This window comes from Capra hircus, chromosome 13 (assembly GCF_001704415.2).
Source record: "Capra hircus breed San Clemente chromosome 13, ASM170441v1, whole genome shotgun sequence".
NCBI lineage: Eukaryota > Metazoa > Chordata > Mammalia > Artiodactyla > Bovidae > Capra > Capra hircus.
In genome coordinates this window covers 57165814-57191311 of record NC_030820.1, presented here as the reverse complement: position 1 = coordinate 57191311, position 25498 = coordinate 57165814, and the positions used below count along the sequence as shown (strand labels likewise).

Genomic DNA, 25498 nt, shown 5'->3' with positions numbered 1-25498 from the left:
ATCTTAGAAGTCAAAATCTGCAGAAAAATGATGGGAACCAGCAAGATCCCTGAATAAAATAAATCAATGTAAAAAAAATTGATTACATTCTATAACAGCAAGAAAGAGATGGAGGGGGCAGATACCATTTATAATAGTAATAAAAAGTATAAGGTACCTAGGACTACGTCTCATAAAGATATGCAAGACATATTTGGAGAAAATTATAAAAACACAGTGATAGATATTAAAGATAGAAATGTTGTATTCATGGGCAGGAAATATTGAGATGTCTGTCCACTGAAAACTGATCCATAGATACAATGGATTCAGATCAGAATCCCAATAGGTTATTCTATTTTATTTTATTATTTTAGGATCTTGACGAGGTGGTTATAAAATTTATATGACAGAGCAAAAGTGTCAGAAATTGAAGAAAAATAAATGCGGGTGTGTTGTATTAGAGATTTATGGAAAACTAGAGTAATTGTAGCATTGTACATTCTGTGAAGAGATAAACAAATTGACCAGAAGAATAGAATAGATCCCTTAGATACTGACTCATGAAATTCAGAAGATTGATAAGGGACAGGACTGCTGATCAGTGAGGATGAAGGCTATTCAATACATAGCCTTTGGTTATCCACACGGATAATAAAAAGAAATTCTTCCCTTTCCTCACACCAAGCCCCCAAATCAATTTCCAATGGATAAAAAACTTAAATGTAAATTGTTGTTACTGTATAGTCGCTAAGTCATATCTGACTCTTTTGCCACCCCGTAGACTGTAGCCCACCAGGCTCCTCTGCCCATGGGATTCTCCAGGCAAGAATACTGGACTGGGTTGCCATTTCCAGCTCCAGGGTATCTTCCCAACCCAGAGATTGGACCCATGTCTCCTGCATTGCAGGTGGATTCTTTGCTATTGAGCCACCAGGGAAGGCCAAGTGTAAACTGCAAAGTACTGAAACTCTCAGAAGAAAATATGGAAGAATATCTTTATGACTTCAGGGTAGAGAAGGATTTCTCAAACAAGATGCAAAACGTGTTATACCGAAAGACAAGCGAATAAATACATTAAAGTTAGGAACTCCTGTTACTCAGATAAGGGAGTGAAAGGAAGACCACCAACTAGGAGGAGACAGCTGCCACACAGAGAACCAGCAAAGGACTGATGTACAGAATGTGAAGAGGTCCCATAGATCTTAAGGAAAAACAACAGGTGGAAAAATAGTTGCAACACACAAGCCAGGATCTTACAGAAGAGAAAACAGGATGTTAAGTAAAGCTCGGTAGCGACATTCCAGCCCATTAATTGTCAGGGCCATGGAAATTAAGGCCCAATGAGGTAACATTTTACACTCACGAGATGAGCAAAAATCAGGAATTCCCCAAGTAGCAAGTGTAGGTAAAGATTAGTGGGAACCCTGGTGTTTTATAAAACCACTCCCATACATGAACATCATAAAAGTTAGCAATGTGAGACCAGTGGGCTTTACAAATATTTGCTGGTACTCACAGTCAGAAATCCATTTTACATCAACAAGCAGCATTCACACATGCAAATTATAGAACCGGAGGATTTAGGAAACGATATTGGTTCTTACCATGAGACAGCCATGCCTTTCTTACTGGTGCTGTTCTGTAGAACAATGTTGACAGGTTTTGTGGGAGTTTTTCATATGCTTAAACAATCTTAGGCTTCTCTTTTCATGTTTTAGCATTTTCATCATTTTTCTTTTGGTAACTGGAGCCATGTATCAAATATGGGGGAAATTTTCCCTTGTTTCAATAGTTTTGTCCATTTTTAGGCTGAAAAATGATGCCTAGAGTTTGCTTTATTATGTTGAATTAAAATCAGTATTTCTCTAAAAACAGCAGCAACAAAACAAAACATTTAAGGAAACACACAGATTAAGGTCCTCTAGTGTGATTTCCCGATGCATTAATAGATCATGACACTGAGTTTATAACTCTTGCACACGTGTACCTGGTGACAAGTACAAGAATGTCTGTAACAGCTTTGCTTGTAATAGCCTAAAACTGAAAACAAATGTAACAGACTGAAGAACAGAAAGACAGTCTAGACTGTTTTACATATCGGAATATAACCCAGCGCGGTGAAAAAGCATGACGGCAGCCACATAGAACACCATGCGCACACAAAACTTAGAGACCTAATACAGAGTGGCCAAAGCCCAGAAGCCCGTGCACAGCACGTGATAACTTATTCAGCTCAAGAACAAGCAACAAAGGTAACAATCTTCCATCCAGGGTATACATGCCCTGCAAAACGCAAGGAACGGAAAACACAAAATTCAGGAAGGAAAGAAACAGGCGAGGATAAAGATACTAGGAAAGTTCTGGTTCTTGGCGTAAGAGATGGGCTCACTGGTGTCTATTTGTGACCCCATGGACTGTGGCCCACAAAGCTCCTCTGTCCATGGAATTCTCCAGGCAAGAATACTGGAGTGGCTTGCCATTCCCTTCTCCAGCAGATCTTCCCAGCCCAGGAATCAAACCTGGATCTCTTGCATGCAGGCAGATTCTTTACCATCTGAGCCACCAGGGAAGCTCTACTTTTATTTTTTTGCAATAATAGTTATCAAACATTATGTCATAAAAACCTATTTGTGAGCGGGTACCTATTTAAAATCCTTCCCGTTTCTGAGTCCTTCAAAACCCAGTCTTTGCCTCCAATTCCTTTCTCTTAGTTTCTCCCAGCACCTGGCACATCACACACTGATCTACTGTCAATGTTTTTTGTAATCACACCCAGTACTGTGACAATGTTTGTGCCTGCCTCAAATACATAAGCTGAAGCCCTGCCCCCTAGTGCAATGGCATTTGGAGGTGGGGACCTTTGGAGACATTCATTTTAGATGAGGTCATGAGGGTGGAGCCCCCAGGATGGGATTAGCTCAAGAAGAGAAAGTCCTGAGCCCCCCGAGGACACACCAAGAAGGCAGAGAGGGAAGCAGGCCTTTAGTAGATATGGAATTTGCTGGCACCTTGATCCTGGGCCTCCCAGGTTCCAGAACTGGGAGAAACACATCTGTGGTGAAGCTGCCCAGGCCATGGTAATAGCCATGTGGTAACAGCTGCCAGAAACAACTAAGACGCCCAGCTTGTACTAACCCCGGGCTTTTGCACTGGCAGCTCCTTGGCCCAGGAATGCTCGTTTGGACCTTTCAGCTCCTTCTCATCCTTCAGCTCAGATGTCACCTCTTTAGTGACAATTTCCCCATGATCTTGTCTCAAGCCTGCCCTCCAGTTCCCTCTTTGGCCTGCAGCCCCACTTCACTGTCTCCAGAGGGAACAAGGGAGGTTCTGGTTACCACCTTCCCAGCGATGACTGCTGTTCATGCAGCACTTGGGGATCATGGGCATCTTCAGCTGACTTCTGCCTAGGGTCATGCCACTCCTGCCAGATGCATCCAAGAACGCTGGCCACTGGGACCAGCTCCATAAACTGGGGGCCCAATGCATGCTGAAAAAGCTGGGCCCTTGTTCAGAAAGCATTAAGAATTTCAAGACTGGGAGCAGAGCGTGACACCCACTAGGCTCCGTGTGTGAATGTCTACAGCTGCCCTCTTGCAGATCAGTGCGTGAAAGGGGTGTGGTCTTAAGAGGGCACGCCAGAGCCTTGGGATCACATTGTGTCATCTAACCAGGCTGTGCATCACGTCCCTACTGAAGGCACGCCTCTGCCCGAGGAGCAGGAGGGGGCCTCTGTGCTTCCCTAGCTCCCAGTACACACCTGTGCTTCACCTCCATGCTGAGGCCCCTTGAAGGCAAGGACCATGGTGGCTAGAGCCCAGACTGGACCCAGCAGATCCAGGCTGGAATCCAGGTTAGTGGCTTTGAGGGAGAGGCTCAGTTTCTCCATCTATATATGGGTTCAGAGGCTTACTGTGCAGAAAGAGGTAACACAGGTGAAGTACTCCACGTTCAGTCCATGCATGTGATTACTGTTGTAACCCAGAACGTCAAAAGCCAGGCTGTGATGCGCTGCATTTACTAAGGGTCCCGCGTTTCCTCGGCACTGACCCGACCATCCACACGACAAGTGCTGTCTCCTTGCTCTCCTCCAGCCTTGGCAGGAGTCAGGACCCTCAGCCCTGGGGTCACTGCTTGTGTGATCATGCAGCCCCATCACTCACTTCCAGCACAGGGACAGAGCACAGAGCTGAGGTGGTGGAGAGCTGAGCACAGGGCCTGCCACGAGGCGGGCTGTGGCCACACTCACGCTTTATGAATATTTTTATGAGCAGAGGAGGGCAAGGGGGCATTTCTATTCAGTCCTGCTACCCCCGAGGTTAATGAGTTCAGGTTGATTTTCTGAATCCTGAAAAGAAGTTTTAGTGTATGCAATTACAGCTTTTATTTAGCAATAATCTACGCCAAACCCTGGGTCAGGTGTGGGAGAGACTCAAAGAAGAATAAAACCCATTGTGCCCTGGAGGGGTTCACAGCCCCGCCTGGGAGCCAGATCCCAGATAAATCAACAGTGTGTGGTGGGGCAGGGAGGTGGGTCCCTAGAGTGGAGTGTGGGGGGTGGGATGGTGGGTGCTGTGCTGGGTGAGTGGGGACAGATAGTGTTCACATAATCTCAGGGATGAAATATCACAACAAATGCTGGGATGGATTTGAGGGAGTGAAGGGGAAAGCTAGCCAGGAGGGCTCCCTGGCTGGTGGTCCAGGGGAATTTGGGGAAATGACATGTGGAAAGTACGTTCAAGCTAAGGGAACAGCACATGCAAAGGCCCTGAGGATGGGCTGAGCTGGAAATGGGCAAGGGGAGGACAGAAAGCTGCTGCAGCTGCAGCTCTGCCTGCAGGAAGAGTGGGGCCCACAGGGTACAGAGACTGCCTGGGTGGAGCAGGCTGGTTTGGGCAGGTGGGGCCATATTGGAGGCAAAGGAGCCCTGGAGGTGCTTCAGGCAGAAGCAACTGAGGGGGCATGGACCTGCAGGGGAGAGGGGGGGGAGCAGGGGACCCCTTGGGGGTCTTCCTGGCACCAGGCAGGGATGGGTGAGGCTATGCCTGCAGCTGGGGGCTAGGGAAAGGGGAAAGGGCTTCTTACGAGTGGCACTGAGGAGATGTTAATAAGATTCCGATCTACTTTGAGTGAAAGAAAAAAAGATAGGCAAGCCAAACTATATGAAAAACAAAAGTCACTGTGTGAATTTGCAAGCGTGTGAGGTCTTCCCTTGTGACTCAGCTGGTAAAGAATCCATCTGAAAGAGGAGATCTGGGTTCAATCCCTGGGTTGGGAAGAGCCCCTGGTGAAGGGAAAGGCTATACCCACTCCAGTATTCTGGCCTGGAGAATTCCATGGGCTGTATAGTTCATGGAAAGAGTCGGACACGACTGAGCAGCTTTCACTTTCGTTGCTAGGTCTGAACTCAGACCTGCTCACAGGGACCCCTGTGGGGATCGAGGCTGCAGGAGAGAGTATGAGGAGAGTTTCAGATTGCAGAAAAGCTGGGAAGAAAGCACAGAGAGCCCTCATCTACACTAGCCCCGATTCCCCTGTTAGTAGCATTTTCTGTGAGGGCGGTGCCTGTTGTCATTGTGCTCTTCAGTGGCTAAGTCATGTCCGACCCTTTGTGACCCCATGGACTGTAGCCTGCCAGGCTCCTCTGTCCATGGGACTTCCTAGGCAAGAACACTGGAGTGGGTTGCCATTTTCCTCTCCAGGGGATCTTCCCCACTCAGTGATCAAACCTGCATCTCCTGCATTGCCAGGCGGATTCTTTACCACTGAGCCCCCTAGGAAGCCCACACTTACTACAATTACACAATCAATCTTGGTACATTATTAACTAAAGTCCATACATACTTTATTCAGATTTTCTCCAGTTTTATCTAATGCCCCTTTTCTGAGAAACATGATTTTAGCTCACATTTAAAAACTAAAATTCAGTTCAGTTATTAGAACACTTTTAAGCTCTGGAACAACTTGGGTAAGCGTGTGCCTCTCCTTTTCAACAGTAAATTTTATAAACCTTAAATATATAATGATTTCTGATGGAAATTTTGTGCCCCAAATTTTGAATATTTTGAATATTATCACACATTATTTAAAAAATAATGCCAACTCTCAATAATTTTAAAATATTGGTTGTGTGTGGCAATGATAGTATTTTAGATATCTTGGGTTAAATAAGAATATCTTTAAATATGAATCAAACTATGAGTTCAGTTCAGTTGCATCCAATTCTTTGTGACCCCATGGACTGTAGCATGCCTTGCTCATACTCATGTCCATCTAGTCACTGAATCAAACTATGTAATTATACAATTTCATTTTATTCTTTTTTCCTTTTAAAAGTGTGGCTACTAGAAAATTTAAAATTACATATATGGGGACTTCCTCTGGCAGTCCAGTGGTTAAGACTCCACTTTCACTTCAGGGGCCATGGGTTCCATCCCTGGTCAAGGAACTAGGATTCACGTGCAATAGCGGCTATGTGGCCAGCATCTAATTTCCGTTGGCCGGTGCTGGTTTGAGTGATAGAAGCCTGTGAAATGACTGAAGAGGGATATCCAGAGAGGAGGGAGGGGTGTCAGAGTGAGGGAGGCTGGGTGCGCTGGCAGGGGGCCAGGAAGCAGGCAGGAGGGAGGAGGGGGAGGCAGGGCCTAGGGCAGGGCACGCCCAGGAGAAGCCCCAAGGAGGCCTGGATGCCCCGAGAAGAGGAGGAGCCCGCGTGAGGACCCAGCTGAGGGGGATCATAGAATCTTGGTGGGGACGTGAGACACCTAGTCAGCAGTGCTAAGGTCTCAGTGGGCCTTTCGAGGACAGAATAGGGGAACGTGGTTACCGTGAGGGGCCAGGTGGGTGAGATGCGATGGTCCTAATCCCTCCAAAACTGCCTGGCTTCCTGTGCAGACGGCAGACAGGGACTGGGGAGGGGCGCCAGCGTGAGAGCTGCTTGGGTGGGGGCTGGGCCTGTTGCCCAACTTCAGGGAGGAGGACACTGGACCCCTGCCCCACCCATGCCTCACTCCATTAGGTCCCAGGGGAGCATCACCCAGCCCCCCACACTGGGGGCTTAAACAACAGAAATGGATTCTCCCTCCCTCTGGAGACCAGCTGTCCCAGGTAGAGGTGTGGCAGGGGGGGTTCCCTCTGAGGCTTCTCTCCTGGGCTTGCAGATGACTCCCTCCCCTCGTCCTCACCTTGGTTCTCCTCTTTATGAGGATGTTGGTCATTTTGAATTACAGTTCCCCTTCCCATGAACTCACTTTAATGCCATCAGTCTGTAAAGACCCTTTCCGAAAAGAAGGGCACATTACGGAGTTCTGGGGTTAGGATTTCATCATACGAATTTTGGGGGCAGGGTGGAGGGGTATGATTCAACCCATAACACTGGCCCCTGCCTGCGGGGCTGGTGGAGGCAGGACTCTATCTAGCCCCTATTAGTGTATTGGCATTACTAAGAAATCAGGCAGGGCAGCAGAATTCCCTTTAATCAGCCTTCAACCTCCTTTCCCAGCAGACCATTACTATCAATCTGTCTGTCTTTCTAGACCTTTGTTATGGAGGGATACACAGAAATATGTGTTGCAGGTGGGTGGGTGGGGGGCAGACTGTTTTTAAAACAAGATTTAAATCCTCTTTACGGTGAAAAACCTAGCTAATGAAAATTATGTTTCAAAACAGACAGAGGCGTTCTTTGTGCTAAATATGGTGTTGTCTCATTTGCAATGGAAAAGTCCCTCGTTTCAAAAAAAAAAAAAAAACATTATTAAGAGGCCTTACAATACAAACCGCATTTTCCAACTCAATAGCATACAAGGTCAGCCAAGCAAAGACAATGTAAACTAGCTTCGAAAGCGTGTTGCTCAATAATGAAATGTTTTCAGTACGGGGAGGGAGGCAGCAAGATAATCAGACTGGTGGTGGTGCGGCTGAAATTTCAGCCCCCGAAATGCACCCCTTCAGTAATTGGGGTCCTATTAGATGATGCTTAAGTGAGGCTTCAGATACTGCATTTCTGATTAACAAAGATATAATTTCTTGAAGGGAAGAAGGACTCTGTTCACAGCCTTGGTTATCCTGAACTGGTCCTTGTACACAAAGAAAGGCCATTTGTCCAGTGGGAGCTGATGGGACACACCTGGCCAGGAAAAGGGTTGAAGGGGCTGGAAGGGCTGGAGGAGGAAGTTCAAAGGTGTCTGCCTGAACTGGCTGCCAGTTTGGACGCGGAGTCCGGTTTGGACGTGGAGACCAGCCAAACCCACACCTCCCATCCCTGAGAACCTTGGTTTCCACTTGAATGCCAGCCTCCCTGATGGCAGGTCCTGAGCCGGTGCTGCTTGGAGATCACAGGTCCTCCTCCCTCGGACCAAAGCCTCTCATCCTCGGAGGCTGCCCTGACCCTCATCACCTCCTGCTAGACGTCACCTCCAGCTGTTGTCCTTCCCTCACCAAGGCCATGGGCCCCACTCTCACATCTCCATGCCCCCTGTGGAGTCTCATCTCCATCCCGTGTCCACCTGGGAGGCTGGCCTCCTCCTGGCTTCAGACCCTGTTGACCGCTCACTCCCTTCACTTGCGTCAGGACCACTTTTGGGTGCTGTGGTCAAGACCCTCAGCAGCAGTCACCAAGGTTGGGTGGACATTCAGTTCTCATCTGCGGTTGGGGCTGGTGTGTCTGCAGTGTCCGGCAGAGCTCCCCAGACGCAAGCCTTCCGCTCTGCCCTGTCCCTGTCTGTGACCTTCACCAGCATAGGCTCCTGAGGCTCTGCTCCACATCCCACCCCACCACCAAGACAGCAGGCCCCCATGTTCTCAGAGCATGTGGCCCGGGAGCATGGTGTCCCCTGGCCCGGACGCCCCTTCCTCTAGCTCCTCTCTCCTTTGGGATCTTCAACCTCCTTTCCTGGGCCTCAGACCTAGTCAGGTCCTCTCAGGTCTCTCTCACACCCCCTCTTCCTATCACCAAGCAGCTCCCTCCTCTGGCAGCCACACCTCCCCAGTCGCCGTCTTTCCTTCGTCCCATAGTGCCTCTGCCGTCAGTCACTCTCGCGTTTCTTATTTATTGTCTGTGCTTCCCCACCCCAACCCACCACTCAATTGGAAGGCAAGCCCCACGAGAGCCATACCAGGCCCATCTTGTTCATGCCTGTGTCCCCAAGACGTGGAACAGTGCCTGGCACAGTGTCAGCATCCACTGAACACCCCTTGAAGAATACTTGAATGAAGAAATGTTTCCATCATTGAGTTGAAATTATACCAAGTTATCCAAAAACATAGTAAATGCATACTCATTCATTTAGTTCTTCTAAATTAGAATTTGGAGGAGAGAAAGAAGCTTGTACTTAAGTGGGATTTAAAAAAAAAGAACTTTCTGAGCAAATTATCTGTGTAAACAGGGGAATATGTTTTACCCTCTTAATAATGAACTCCAGCAGCTCTGGCCTCAAACACTCTGAGAAGCTCTATGGTGATGAATATGCAAATTCCAAGCAATTCCACGTTTTGTTGAAGCCCTTCGGTATCCTAACCTCTATTCCCTGAGGCCCCTGACAGCAGTAATAATGGATAGCCTGATATAATGGGACTGGGCTTAAGCTCTTTACCTGGTATCTAGAACACCAAGTTTTCAGGAAGTCAGCATCAGGAAGTTTTCAGGAATTCACTGCTAAACATGATGGCATTTCACTGCGGCAGAGATGAATACATCTCTGAATTTGGCGCCAAACAGGCATCTATAGTCCCTGAAGGCTTGGGGTGGGGTTAACTAGGAAAACGCAGCTAGTCACTCCATCACCAGGTTAACAGTTTTCTGAGCTTTCATTGGTTACTTTAAGTTGACCTCCCTGTAAAAGCAGATGAAATGTAAAACTATCGCAAAAAAAAAAAAAAAAAATAAGGGCAAACATCAACTGGAAAAGCCCAGGCACTCTCACCCTCTGGCAAGTTGGTCTTCATTTCAGTTAACTTGGGGTTGCTGCTAAGGAAAGTGGAGCCCATCTGAATCCGGTTAGAGCTGATGGACCAAACAGTAGACTTCAGTTTCAAACTATCTAGAAACCACACCCAACCACCAAAAACACATGTTAAAACAACTCTTAATTGTACATTTCAGAGGACAAGTAATTTCGTTTTGCTGTGGTCACTGGTAATTCCAAGCTAAATACATCTCTGTGTTGAGCTCTGTTTTTACCCGTATTTGGGGGCAAGAAGAGGGTTGGGTGTGAGCGACTGTTTTGCTTGTCCCTTTTTGTATAGTTTAATATTGAGGTTTGGAGAGGGCAGCTCAGATTTTGTAATGCATGTTGAGCTCTTGGGATAGCTATGGGCACAGGCCTGAGATTCATGTCCCAGGTAGGAGGGGAGGCACCTTGGCTCACAAGTCCTCCACGACTAGAGTCAATAAGGGAAACTTTGCTGTTAGCAGAAAAAGGGAGCAAGGAACCTAGGCAGGCAGACCCAGCACTTGTCCACTGCAGTTTGGCTTCAAACAGAAGACTTGAGAAGGGGGTGGCGGGAGAGGATTACTCAGGGCAAACCCTCCACTGCTAATGAGACCAACAGGTAGCACCATGGATCTCCCTGGCATTTGTGAAGGATCCCACCTTCCCTGGTTCCTCTCTGAGATGAGGAATGGGTCTCCTGGTCCCTGAGCTAACTGTGTAGACAGACTATTAGTACCTTAGGGCCACCAGGGAGCAGTGAGTTGTGTGGAATTACTGGGTTGGTATCTCACATGCTGTGGATGGTTGCTGAGCAACCAAGAGCTCACTGGTCTGCAAACTTTTTAGGAACCCTAGCCCGTTGGCCTCCATTTCTTCAGGCATGAAATGGCAATGACTGTGATGTGCAAACAATAAGGCAATCGTAAAGAAGTAATATAATGCTCCTACAATGCTTAACAAAAGCAGGTGCCCAGTGGATGTTGACTTTTTTACTTTTTTTTTTTAAATTTTTAATGGGAGGAAAATTGCTTTACAATGTTGTGTTGGTTTCTGCCATACAACAATGCAAATCAGCCATAATTATATACATATCACCTCCCTCTTGAGCCTTCCTCCCTTTCCCCCATCCCACCCATCTAGCTCACTGCAGACCCCTACGCTCAGCTCCTTGTGTATACACTAGCTTCTCACCAGCTATCCATTTTACACATGGTAGTATATTTATGTCGGTGTTACTTTCTCTGTTTGTCCCATTCTTTCCTTCCCCCACTGTGTCGACAAGTCCGTTTTCTGTGCATGTGTGTTAGTTGCTCAGTCTTGTTCGACTTTTTGCGACCCCATGGACTATAGCCCACCAGGCTCCTCTGTCCACGTAGTTCTCCAGGCACGAATATTGGAGTGGGTGGCCATTCCCTTCTCCATTCCCTTCCCATCTTCCCAACCCAGGGCTCATCCTCTCTTGCCCCCTTCTCCTCCTGCCTTCAATCTTTCTCAGCATCAAGGTCTTTTCCAATGAGTCAGCTTAGGTGGCCAATGCACTGGAGCTTCAGCTTCAGCACCACTCCTTCCAATGAATATTCAGGGTTGATTTCCTTTATGATTGACTGGTTTAATCGCCTTGCAGTCCAAGGGACTTTAAGAGTCTTCTCCAGCACCACAATTCAAAAGCATCAGTTCTTCAGCGTTCAGCGTTCTTTATGGTCTAACTCTCACATCCATACATGACTACTGGAAAAACCATAGCTTTGAGTATTTGGACCTTTGTTGGCAAAGTAATGTCTTTGCTTTTTAATACGCTGTCTAGGTTTGTCATAGCTTTCCTCATAAAGACCCTCCCCCATCCCTCCTTTCTGAAATGCATGGTGCCATCCCACCCACTGGATGGGCACTTTGGGTCCACTACCAGGCAAAGGCAACCCAAACCCCCATATGCCTTTGAAAGCAGGAACTCGGGCTTCTGACTCCCTTTTTGTACTTTGCATCCCTGTCCTCCTCTGACTCTGTCCATCAGCCTCTCTGACCCCTCCTCCCCAGCCACACTCCTGACATCCCAGACTGCCTTGCAGTTGCCCCCCAATCCCACAAGGAGAAGGATAGCATACTCCCCAGATTGGACCTTGCAGGGCAGTGTCCTGTCACCTTAACAGTGATGTGAGTGATCTCACCAAGCCCTTGCTGTGTGCCTGGTGCTGTATTAAATGCTCCACATGGATAGTAATACCGACTTCTCATAGTAGTCCCTTGGGGTTGACTTCATGAAGGAGGAAACTGAGGCATGGAAGGATGAGGTAATCTGCAGCAAATGGAGCAGCCGGAATTGGAATGTGGGAAGCCGAATTCCAGAGCCCAGCAGCTCTGCAGCCTTTGCAGATGGACAATTAGGATCCTTCCCTCTTCAACAACTCTCAGATTAACATTTAATTGGGGATTTAAAACGCTGTTCTTGTTAGCATGCCTGTGGTCTCTGCGCTGCGATCTTCCCCATTAAGTCGTGTTATGTAAACCATCAGCCCAGATGCCACAGAGCCTGTGGATCTCCCGGCGCCCAAACTTGGCTCAAAAGCCCAGTTCTTTCGAGCAGCAGCAGGGCAGGGAGCCTCTTGCCTGAGCTTTGAGCTGAACTGCCCCAGGAGAGGGCAGCTGAAGCAGGAAGCTCGGGGGCCCACAAATCTCAGCCCCTGGGCTTGCAGGCTGGACTACCTTGGGTGTGTGGCCTTGCTTCTGTCATCTGTAGAATGGTGCCTGTGGCACAGGAAGTTGCAAGAATCATGGGGTATCACTTATGAGATGCTTGTTAACATAGTGCTTGGGCTGTATCTCTCCCCCCAAGGAAAGTCAGTTTCTCCTTCACACACAGACACCATATGTGGTCATTCCTAGTAAGACTATCTGGCCATCTATTCTCCTCTTGGGTGAAAAAATGCACATTTTGCTTAGAAACCACATGCCTTCGCATGTTTCAGTGGAATAAATGTGAAAGAGACCAGGAACAAAGAGTAAATTCTCTTTAAGGAAATTTGGGTGAACAAACAGAAAGCTAGGGAAAATGTATATGGGAGATAGCTACTTCTCTATATATAAAAAGCACTAACAAATCAATAAGAAGAAAATATATCTTTTTAATTTGATATAAAAATGGGCAAAGGAAATTACCAGACTTGTCATAGGAAAGTCAATGAAAGGGGTAATATACAGACATTCTTCTTTACTCATAACTGATGGAATGCAAGTATAAATGAACCAGGCATTGCCCACTGGCAAGATTTTTAAAGAAAAGTAATGATGAAGGTTGGCAAGGATGTGGGGAACAGGGTCTCATAGCCCACCCATGGAGGTTGTTGACTGTGCAAGCCACTAGAAAGGAAGGCTCTGCGGAGAACTTACACACATATTTTGCTGCGGCAATTTCACGACTAGGGATTTACATCCAAATCTGCAGAAGAAGGGGAGGCTGGGGCAGGGAACAGTGTTCTAAGCAGAGGAACAGCATGTGTGTGTGTATAGGCTGTGGTGGAAAGGGGCATGGCCTGAAGGACAGGCTGACAGTGTGTTTCCATATCCTGGTGGTGGCTGGTGATACCTTCTCTCAGGAGGAAGAAAGCTTGTCTGTGAAGTGTGCGGGGAGGAGGGTCACACAGGGATCAGGAGCACTGACAGGGGCTCGAAGGAGAGGTGAGGTGAAGTCGCTCAGTCGTGTCCGACTCTTTGCGACCCCATGGACTGTAGCCTACCAGGCTTCTCTCTCCATGGGATTCTCCAGGCAAGAGTACTGGAGTGGGTTGCCATTTCCTTCTCCAGAGGATCTTCCTGACCCAGGGATCGAACCCAGGCCTCCCGCATTCCGGGCAGACGCTTTAACCCCTGAGCCACCAGGGAAGCTAGAAGGCACGGGTATGAACACAGCTGAGCTGGACAGAGGCTCTGGCTGGGACCGAGTGTCCCTGGAGGGTGGGGCTATCATCATTCCCAACTCGCTAATGGGGACATAGGTGACAGGGGCGGAAGGTGACAAAGCCAGGATGGGACCCAGGTCTGTTCAGTTCCTAAGATGCTGCTCTCAAGCTCTCCATAGCACACAAGACGTGTTAAACTCAGCCAAGACCAACCAACCTCCCAGTGCACCGGTGGAGGTCCTGGGGGACTAGTCCTGCCTCCCTGGTGAACCCGTGGTGGTCCTTCACACAGGGAGGCCTGACGTTCTCTGGGACATCTGTTCACCATGACCCTTGTACTCCCCACTCTGGGTCGGGGGCTGGCTTTGTGCAATACGCTTCTGAAAGCCATTCTGGTTTGAGGATCAGTCAACTGCCCACCACCTGGCTACAACTCATGGCCACCTCTGGCACCAGCTTCAGAATTCAGTCCCTTCCCCGGATTACCCCCAGCTCAGCCTGAACTGCCCTCAAGTTCAAACTGAACTCAGTGGCCTCTTTTTGCATTGGGTTCTTTTTAGTTAATTGATTGATTAATTTACTTGGCTGCACCAGGTCTTTTATCTTATTTTTTGCCTTTTTAAATTTTTACTTTGCTTTGGGGTGGAGCCTATTAACAATGTTGTGATAGTTTCAGGTGAACCATGAAGGGACTCAGCTATATTATATCTTGGAAATCTTAACAGGGGCTCATTTGGCTTTCAGTTTCCATGAACATAGTGAGCGTCCAATACATTTCCCAAATAGTTCTTCACATGTAGCTTCTTACTAGTTTGCCATCCGATGGTTTGGAAACCAACGAAGCTGTTCTGTTTGTCTTGAGCTAGTTATTTAGACTTTGGAGATTCCAGCGTCAGTCAGAATACAAGTGAAACAGCTGGCCACAATGATCCAAGCGGTGAGAGGAAGTTTTCATTCAAAAACATTTTTTTTTTTGTTTTAAGTAATAAATACAATTACCGATCTCCTTTCACCTTTGATTTTTTGGACCCATCTACTAAGTTAATTTTCTCCCCAGCTTTCACTCTCAGTTTTGAAATAGAGCCCCATATCCACAAGCAATTTATTATGGAATAGCCTGTGATTTTGTCCTAGTTAATCTGTCTTTAAATGATAACTTGCCATTGCAAAGTATATGGCTAGAGATAAAAGCAGGGCTGAAATTAGAAAAAAGAAATATAAATGAGAGGGGGAAAAAAAGAAGCTGTGGTTTTTCATTTTCCCCCTCAAGCATAAATTGTTGAGTAAGGAGATTTTTAAGAGCCAGAAATTGCTGAGGAGTGAACCAAAGCTGGAAGCCGCTGCACTGGCACAAGACACATCTGGCGATGCAGGGTTTTGACGAGGGTCTGCTGCAGCCGGTAACTAGCCACCCTCACCCCCAGCTAGCTCCTGTCACCCCCAGGGAGGACATTTTCAGAGACCAGGGGAGAGAGGACAAGTGGGAAAAATCAACGTCTAGATTAGAAACTACTTCGACTGTGTTGTTTTTCTTGAGGTCCCACTGTGCCTTTGATTTCCTGATTGCTCAGAGCAAGAATAACAAAATCCATCCAACCTGGTGATTTTCGACAGATTCATCTGAACGTTGAATTTGATCTGCCCACACCAGTAGGTCTCAGCCGGGGACAATGGATGTCCCGGGGGGACATTCGGCAGCTTCTGGGAACGTTTGTGGTTTTCATAGCTGGGAGGTGTTGCTACTGGCGTGTCGGGGGGTGGAGGCCAAATATGGTGTTCCATGTCCTCCAGGGCACAGGATGGCCCCCAGCAGAAAAGGGTCTGGACCACAATGTCAACAGTGCTGAGGCTGAGAAACCCTGGTGGGGTGTGTGTGTGTGTGTGTGTGTGTGTGTGTGTGTGTGTGTGTGTGTGTGTGTCTGTGTCTGTGTGTCTGTGTGTGTGTGTGTCTGTGTGTGTGTGTGTGTCTGTGTGTGTGTGTCTGTGTGTGTGTGTCTGTGTGTGTGTGTCTGTGTGTGTGTCTGTGTGCGCGGCCATTGGTGTACCTACAGTAGTTTCTTGAACCTGGAGACATGAAGTCCAGGCTTGCCTCCGCTCAGGTACCTCAATTATCTAAGTATCTGAAGGAGTAAAAGGGTTCTGTTTCCTTTCACTAAAGCACAAGGAACTTGTTGCCTGGTGATGCAGCCAGTGGTGAGAAGAGCTTTGGGAAAAGGGTTCAGTGGAAAATGAGGCCCAGCTCAGAGCGAGGAGCTGTGAAGGCAGCCCGCAAGGGTCTGTCACCCCAGGGTTGAGATCCTGGGTCTCAACTGCAGGCTCCGCAGCTGCCTTTTCTGTACACCCAGGCCTCTGGGTACTCTCGGCTTCTCTCCTGTGGAATCTGCCTGACTTGGGGTGGCGAGAGGCCACCTGGGAGCGAAGCAGCAGGACTCCAGAGAGCCACACTGGCGGTGATTTTATTGGCGAGACAGAAGCACGGGGCCTGCCAAGGACAACGGCCCTGTGCTGTGCCCAAGGCTGCAGGTTTCTGGGGAAATGTGCCCTACTGGGCTGGCCCATCCCATCCCCACGGGATGGAACCACCTGGGAGGAGGTGGAGGAGAAATGAAGACACAGCTTCCTCCTCCTCCCCCTCCCAGCTCTGTGCCCACAGGGCAAGCACACACACTCTTTGCCCAGCCATCCCCTCCGCGCCCCCTTCCTTCCAGTCTTACTTTTCTGGCCTGTTTTTGTGCCCAGTGAGAACTGCTTGGCCATGGACAGCCGTGGGACCTCTCGCCCCAGCCCTGAGGTAAATGTCCCCTTTTGGCGGAGACATCTGCAGCTCTTCAAACCACCTATACATCGTCCCTCGACCTTCCTTCAGACCCAGCTCATCTCTTTTTCCGATATCTAGCTGAGAAATTCTGGGCTGATTGAAGAGCTGCAGAGAGACCTGACTTTGCTCCTTGCCTGTAAGTGGAGAAAAGCGTGCTCAGCTGTGTCTTCCTGCAGGACGGACGCCTCAGGGCTGGGCAGTGTGCTAGTCGCTTCTCCTGCTCTCCTTCTTGTAACCCTCACAATAACCCCAGACAGAGGTGAGGATCTCGGGAGCCAGCTTGACAGATGAGAAAGCTGAGGCTAAGAGAACCGATGGACATGCCTGTCCAAGTTCACACAGGGTGATATGAAGCTGGTCTGGACTTCTGAGTTAGGTGATCTGACTCCAGGGGTAGAATTCTTAATCCTTCACAAGGTGAGGGTACTTGGGGGTGAGCCCGGCACACTGTGGTTATTATTGTCATTTTTGCCAATGGTGGTACACCACGGTCAGCGGGCATTACAGAATTTTGATCTTCCTATCCTCTAAGAAGAGGCAGCTGGAGGGCAGTTAGTTCTGGAGGCGACGCTGTCCCCTCTTCAGGGGGTTGGGTTCCCTGCCCCCCTACCCTAAGCCTTCTGGGCACCAGAATTTGAGGAGGGGTGTGAGGGTCGCTGTGCCCTCCCCTCACTTCTGCTGCGGCTCTGCTGTAGGACACCATCTCTGAGTCCCAGCCCATCTAGGATGCAGTGGGCAAGACCAGATTCCGCAGCCCAGTGACATGGAGCTTGCGCCTTGCTGAGGGGCTCCCAGTGGGCTCGGGATCCCTGGAGGTCAGGCCGCGCGGGCACTGAGCACAGAGGGGCGCGCACGTGGTTCCGCGCCCGGCTTCCCAGCACAGGGTCCAGGAGGAGTCTGGAGGTGCAGCAGGTGCCCGGCCAGGTGAGGCTGGAGAAGAGCGCGCAAGACGCAGAACCGCTGCCTGGCTCACCTGCCCACACAGCAGTCCCCAAGAAGCCCAAGGAATATCAGACGGCAGCTCCCTCCCTTCTGACCTCAGGCGGCGAGCCAGTGGGGGGAGGGTGGCACCTACCTCCCAACAGCACCAGGACGCAAGCGTAGGGGAGCATGGCAGCCGGCATCCCGTCGAGGGTGGCAGGACAGCCCCTGGGGCGCCTCCACACTGTGTGGAGACGAGGCGCCGGCGCAGGGCTCTCAGGCGGCCTCGGACAGCGGCGGCCCGGCTGGGGCCCTGCGAAGAAGTCGCGAGGGTCCTGCGCCCCCCTCCGCGCTCGCACGCGCTCGCCCTCCTGGGCTGTTGATAGTTGTAAGGAGAGCAGCGCACTCATAGGTCCAACTTTCCAGAAGAGGTGGAGACAGCCCCCGGCCTTGCGCGCACAGCCTCGCAGCGCGCCCAGCCCTCTGGCGCAGCTCCTCCTGCCATTCAGAACCCAGTCGACCCCCCTCCGTGCCCTGGTTCTTTCCTCTCCCCACCAAGTCTCTGCATTGAGCCAGGAGGCCTCCCGAAAACTCTTGTCCTGGCCAAGCCAGACGGTACGGTGCGCTCCTCCGCCAAAGCGCACCCCTATGCAGGTTGTCCCCTCCAAGGGCTAGGGGGTCGGGGGCAGCTCATCTGTGCCCGCTGGGTCCTCAGACCCCTAAGGCTTCTCTTCAGGCCTTCCAGACACTTTTGGAAAAGTCGCGTCAACTTGGAGTGCAGGAGCGCAGTGAATGTGGCCAACCTGGGGCGCCCAGCAGCCCACAGCCGCTCCCTGTAATTAGCTCTTCTCTGCTCCAAAGAGCATCTGGGCAAACAGTGTGGAGCCGACCAGGGCGGTTCCCCCCACCCCCCAACTCCTCCTCCTGCCCCCACCCCTAATCCCCATCTGAGTGAGTCAGCTGAGGGTGGCTGCTCAGAGGCAAGGCAGCTGGGAGAAGGAGGAGGGAGATGGATGGGTCAGGCCACCTCAGGGCCTGACCTCAGGGCCTGGGCTCCCCCAGGCAGCTCCCCAGTGGTAGGGAAGTCTTGGACAGGAGTAGCATCTGGGAAGGAGCCTCCCAAGTTATTGGATTTATGAATGAAGAAGCGACAAAATCACTTGGATTGGAGAAGTGGAAGTTGAAGCGCTTCCCACCTGCGGGGATCACCAGGAGAACAGAAGTAAACTTGTGAAGCGGGGGTTGGTGGGGGGCTGAGATGCGTAGATCAAGGTGTCCATTTTCACTGTGTTGTCCTTAACAGTGAAAGAGGAAGAGAGAGTAGACAGAACCAAAAGAGAGGTGAAAGAGAGAACCTAGAAGGAGAGAGGGAGAAGAAAGATAAGGAAAGAGAAAAGGGCAAAGAGAGGGAGAGAGAAAGGCAGGGACAAAGAAGTAAGGCAGAGAAGAGAGGCAGACAGGAAGGCAGGTCCAAAAGGGAGGAAGAAGAACAGAATGAAAAAGAGGGGGGAAGAGGGAGAGAGAGAGAGAGATGGAGGATGTCCCTTGGGGAGGACTTGGCCATGTGGGGACATGTCTGTGCCCAGGGTGTGTGTCCAGGCAGCTGACCTGCCCTCTGAAGGACTTATAGACCCACCTGTCTATGCTTGTGGGCTGCTTGACCCTGGGGGTCAGTAGACAGCACCCCGTCTTTTGCTTTTTTACCCTGGGCCTCTGGAGCCCTTCAACTTCCACCAGGGAACCCTCAGCCAGGGACCCCCATCCCTGGGATGTCCTTAACTTTCCTTTTCTCTGGAGGAACAGACTCAATAAGTGTGGAAGGAGGCCACAGCGTGATTTTACACAAATGGAAATGTGAGAGAAATGATCAATTCCCTTCCTGAAAATGACATTTTTTCTGGTCTCTATGGATTGCTGAGAACAGCATGAGGCTCGAGGTGGCCTTGCTGAAGCCGAGATGCCATCAGCTCCCCGGCAGACAGCGGTCGCGCGCCTCATATTAAGTTTCGGTGAAAGGGGTAATGTGGGCGGGGGGTGGGGTGTGATTATTTATAATTGCATAATGGTGATTGTTTGTGGCAATTATGTGCCTTTAAATTAAAAAAATTTACAATTATGGATAGTTTTAACAACTGCATGCTCTTTTGGCCATGACTGTTTGAGGCTGTACTTTCTGGGCTTCCTGCTTGAGGGCATTTCGCAGTCCTAGGTCACTGATGGGGCTTTGAGTATGAATGGTTTGGCTTAGGAGGTGGGTGTTACACTGATGCAATGTGGGGTTATGATTCGGTACTTTCAGAACCTACTGTACTGCTATTAGAAAACAGAACTTCCCTGCAAAGCCTGGTGCTCATGTATTAATTGTTATATTGGCTTATTTATTTATACTGGCTTATTTATAAGAGGAATTGCTGATAATTGTTGCACCCTGGAGAAGGAAATGGCAACCCACTCCAGTAGTCTTGCCTGGGAAATCCCATGGACAGAGGAGCCTGGAGGGCTACAGTCCATGGGGTTGCAAAGAGTTGGACACAACTGAGTGACTAACACCCACATTGAGACCTTGGTGTGGGTCAGATGCTTTGAAGCATAGACTTTATATCTGGACAGCCTGATGAGAAGTAAGAAGTATTGTTGGCCCCATTTTACAGAGCAGGGAAACTGAGTTCAGAGAGGTTGGGCCACTGCCTCAAGGCCACACAGCTGGAAGGTGGCAGAACTCCTTAGACCCTTCTTGTGTCTGGGATGCTCTGTGTCTCCATGGGATTCCCTGACTGACTGGGCTCTTGGCTCCATTCTGAATCTCAAGTTCCTAAATGAGAAAGCCCATTCTACTAATATGATAACACCCTTTCTTCGAAGAGGTTTAGGAATGGCAGGGAAGCCCTATTGCAAAGTGCTGCCTAGGTCTTAGCCAAACTCCTCTGTTGAGATTGAGAATTATAGGTGGTATCGTACTCACCCAGCCTGACATGAACAGTGGGTGATGCTTGGAAGGATGGGAGAAGCTAGGAGGGGTCTTCAAGGCCCACTGGTGCTGCTCTCCTGGATTTACAGATGAGAAAACAGAAGCACAGGGTCAGATAAGGTCCCTGTTCAATGCAGATTTTACTCCAAAAAAAAAAAAAAGAAAGAAAATGAACAATTAGTGTTTGAACAACCCTCTGGTCATTAGAAGATCCAACAAAAGAGACAGAAGGAACTGAAGCTAAACTTTCCTGACTTCAAACGTAGATATTTATTTTTAACCCCCCAAAGTTGTATTGTCCAGACATTGCTGCAGGAAGGGTATTAATTGCTCGATTCCTGACCCCTTTCGTACCTACAGACCTGTCACCAAGAACATTTGAAATGATTAGTAATTATAAGGTTGTCTGAGGGAGAAGCAGGTTCTTTCTGGCGTCTCGACTCTGCCAGCCATGAGTCATGTCTGTGGGCTTTACCATCGGCCTCCAGAGCTGACTTCTCTGGGCTGATCACTGCAGTGGTCTTCCCAAGTGGTCAAAGCTGCAGGAACAGTGTGGGGACACAGGGCAGGCTTTCTGGAGCCATGCACAGCTGGTGTGAGGGAGGGGCCCTGAGCAAGACGTCTACCCTCCCCTCCCCCCAAATCAAAGCCCAAGGCTGGCCCAATAGGAGAGCTTTGCAGAATGGGCCTCTTTCTTCCCTCCCCACCAAACACCTACCTCCTCATCCTCCTGCATATTAACAGCACCACGGGAAGATAAGATCACCCCACGAAATCTTGCTGTAAAATGGTCTGTTTCCCCTGCTCGTTATCAGGGGTGTCTGATCAAAGAAATTTTGCCCGGGCCTGGTTATCTAATAACCCAGTAAACATCCAGGCCAGCTTCCCTGGTGGGAAAGGCAGACGGGGGCTGCTCTAGATGAAGTGAGGGGCAGGTTGAACACCCTTCCCCCAACTTGGTGACCATCTCTGCCTGCAGAGCATCACACTGCCTGTCCTGGAGCCCCCCAGAGCCTCATGACCAGCCCTCTGTTTCAGACGGAGAAACTGAGGCAGGGAGCCTGTGTTCTTGTCCCTTGGGAGAGCCCTCGATCCTCTCACAGTTGTCCATCTAGTCCCCCATGGCACTGGTACATCTCACCTTGTGTGTGATGGGGACTTACTACATTTTGTTGAATGAATGAGCAAATGATCAAACACACTGTCACAGGATGAGCACTGGGCCCTGTCAGAAGACTCTGTTGCAAATCTTTAAAAAAAAAGACTTTTATTTATTTATTTGGCTGCTCCAGGTCTTAGTTGTAGCATGCAGGATCTAGTTCCCTGACCAGGGATCGAACCCAGGCTCCCGGTACTGGGAGTGCAGAGTCTTATCCACTAGACCATCAGGGAAGTCCCTCAATTGCAAAACTTAATGCTACCACTTAGCAGCTCACCAGGGCCACAGCCAGGGCAGGGCCACAGCCAGGGTGAGGGACTGGGGCTCGAATGCTGAGGGGTTGCTCACTCTCAGGCTATGGAGGTATGGGGTGGGTACCTGAAGCTAAGCACCACCTACATTTTGAGCCCTGGGTGCCTCCCTGGCCTCATCTGGTCCTAGCCTGCAACTCCCCACCTCAGTTTCCTCCTCTGTAAAATGGGGATAATGCCCATGTGACCCTGAAGGATTAAGAAGACAGTGTCTACAGAAGTAGACATTGGGTATAGGATCCAGTCTTCTCAGGCCCTGAGACTCCCTGGAGGAAAGTCAAAGATCACACAGCTGGTGTGAGACGGAGCCTGAATAAGAACTTGCTCTGGGGCTTGAGAGTCCTGCTCCTCAACCTGACCCTAAACTGCCTGAGTCCTGAATGACTTCCAGTTCACCAGCTCCTGGGGAGGCAGATTGTGAGAACGTCCTGGGATGCCCAGAAACCTCCCCACCAGCCCTCACACCTCAGTCTTCTTCCCCCATCAGGCTGTAGTAGGGGTAGGGGACATCGGAGGGATCAACTCAGCACGCAGACACAGAGGTTTTGAGTGAACACATTTTGGATGGATGGATGCGTAGATGAATGAGTGGGTGGATGGATGGATAGATACATGTTTGTGTGGGTGATTGGATGGATGGGTGGATGGACGGATAGAATGAATAGCATTACAATTGTCATGATTGTTGTTCTGGGTGGTCCCCAAGCTGGTTTGTTGATTTTATCCTCTCATTTATTAACTGATTCGTAATAATTCACTAACATACCAACTCACCCTTGGGCTGCCTGTCCCCACACTGTGGAGATACATCCCAGTCCCTCATCCACAGGTGTCCTCATTCACAGAGGTGGGGCCATGTGTTCCCATATGAGTAGCTTCCTCCTAGTGTCCAGGGCGGAGAAGGCAATGGCACCCCACTCCAGTACTCCTGCCTGGAAAATCCCATGGACAGAGGAGCCTGGAAGGCTGCAGTCCATGGGGTGGCTGAGGGTCGGACACGACTGAGCGACTTCACTTTCACTTTTCCCTTTCATGCCTTGGAGAAGGAAATGGCAACCCACTCCAGTGTTCTTGCTTGGAGAATCCCAGGGACGGGGGAGCCTGGTGGGCTGCCGTCTATGGGGTCGCACAGAGTCGGACACGACTGAAGCAACTTAGCAGCAGTGTCCAGGGGTCTGCCTAGCTAAACTGCAGGGGGGCTCCTGATGCTGTCAGAGAAACCAATGAGATACACACAACCAAACAGAGAGATCTAGAAAATGTAGTGTCTTGAGAAAGAGGTAGGAAGCAGAAAGGCTTCTCCACGGAAGCTCCAGACATAAAGCTGCATCCACAGGTTTTCATGTGTGTGTATCTAAGGCAACACGTCCGACAGATTTGAGAGGCTGCCTTCAGGCATGAGAGGAGGGAAGTGGGCATGGGGTGGGAGAAGGGAAAAATGATAAAATACAACAAATGAGAGGCCTCACACAGAGCTGAGTTATTAGCTCACCATGAACTCAGTTACATGATTGCAGCTTTCTGCTCAGAGTCTGAAAAGTAAGATGAACAAAAGAGAGAGGAGAACGTGGACTCCCCTTCCTGAACAGGGGCAACTGAGATGCAGCAAGGGCAGGAGGCACCGCCCAGGTGGTTCTTTGCTCTTCATCTTTCCTCCACCCTGGGGCACCGTGCAGGTGCCAACTTCCCCTGTCTGTGGTGTTTGCAAGAGGGCTGCCCAGAGCAGAGTCTTACCTTTCCCCAGCCATCGGCCCCCTGCCCACCCACCAGCCAAGTGTCTAGAAGGCAAACCTACTGTGACGATTCCTGTTTTGAGGAGGTTTTGTCAGAGGAGGAAAATTATAAAAAAAAATGTTGGGGGCACGCATGACTGCAGATGGTTGATTTTTTTTTTTTTAACAATAAATGTTATGGTGGTGGTAGTGCTTAGTCATATCCGATTCTTTGTGACACCGTGGGCTGTAGCCTGCCAGGCTCCTCTGTCCATGGGATTCTCCAAGCAAGAATACAAGGGTGTGGGTTGCCATTGCCTTCTCTAGGGGATCTTCCCGACCCAGGGATCGAACCGAGGTCTCCCACATTGCCCCAATTAGAAACATCTATATATACACCTAACATAGTGTTTAAAAAGCACAAAGTTGATTATTTCTCTCCCATTATAACATGTTCCTAATAAATTTTCTTGGAAAATACAAAGTAGAATGGATAGAAATGAAAGTCACTTGGTGTCTGGCCACAGGAGGACGAGTGCAGCTGACACTGGGACATTACCACTTTCTTTTCCATTTGTGTGTGTATTTTCCAACCTGTGGTCAAATTTAATAAAGTGAATGTCTAAATAAATCAGTAATCCCCCAATTTCATCTTTTGGCTTAATTTTCCAGCCTTTAAGGAACTGTCAGGTGCAGGGCCACACGGGGAGAGGGGACAAGAGGCCGGCAATGGAAGTCATATTCTTTTTCCTGGCCTGCGTGTCCCAAGAGTGGGACTAGCTCTTGTTTTGTTTGAGCCTTTTGACAGGCATCTGTTTGTAAACTTTCCTCTGCTTCCAATTTCAGTCTGGAAGCAGCAAATTGATTTTATTTTATTTTTTATTTTTATTTTTTTTTAGCAAATTGATTTTAAATAGAAATACCTTGAAGGTGGTGGTGTTTGGGGGTTGAGAAATCCATCTGGAGGGCCCCTCCCAAGTGGAGGCTTTGCGGCTGCTTTTGCGCATCAATAGAGACAATGCGTTGTCTGGGGAGCAGGTGAGCTACAGTCGGTGAACAGACAGAAATTTGGGGGTGGGGGAAAGTTTACAAGTGCTCAAGGCACAGCCCAAGCAGACCTTACATATTTTTTCCTTTCCTTCTTCTTTTTCTTTTTTTCCTTTTTACAATTAACATTCAGAGTTCAGTCTCCACCCTCCCTCTTGAAATGGAATTTTTATCTCTTGATTCATGCTACAAGATAAAATCCCTGTTTATCCAGTTGCATGAATAATTGATAAGCTCTTTCCAAGTTGCCAGAAGCAACTTAGCGGTCTCGCCCTGCGGCCTGGAACCCCTGGCAATTTCCGGAGTGCCCAGTGAGAGACCTTTGCACGGTTTCTGCTTGGACTGCACCGACTTTCTGTCTCAGGGGTGGGGTTTATCTCTTGATCCAGATTCGGGAATTACAGATTAGGTACCTAGGGCTCCCACATCCAGGGGAGGTAGGGAGGAGGGGAGGGCTCCTGGGTGTCCACTTAGATTTTCTGAAATCGAGTCTGTGACAGGTGTGGATTCCGCCGGGAGCCTCCTGGCTGGCGGCTTCAGAGTTCACGGCATTAATTAACTCTAATCTGTTCCCTGATAGTTTAAACCAGACCCAAGATGTGAAGGTATTTTCTTTCCTAATATTTAATGGGCTTAATGAGATAGCAACCAGGGCCTGTGTCTCGCCTCTTTAATGCACTTGGCTCTCTGGCCGTGTTTATATGATAAAAGCAGTGGGGTGTAATTTATGCTCTTAGCTGGGGTTTATCCTTTTTAAACAG

The 25498-nt window shown here is 49.3% G+C and overlaps 1 protein-coding gene across 1 annotated transcript in view; it reads right to left on the bottom strand.

The window, feature by feature from the left end:
* The window catches only part of APCDD1L (APC down-regulated 1 like), a 49302-nt gene extending 30924 nt beyond the window's left edge, over positions 1-18378 (bottom strand). Inside the window, exon 1 of the mRNA XM_018057621.1 lies at positions 17695-18378. Within this exon, the coding sequence (XP_017913110.1) occupies positions 17695-17950 (256 nt within the window). The 5' untranslated portion in view covers positions 17951-18378. The remainder of the gene's footprint in view (positions 1-17694) is intronic.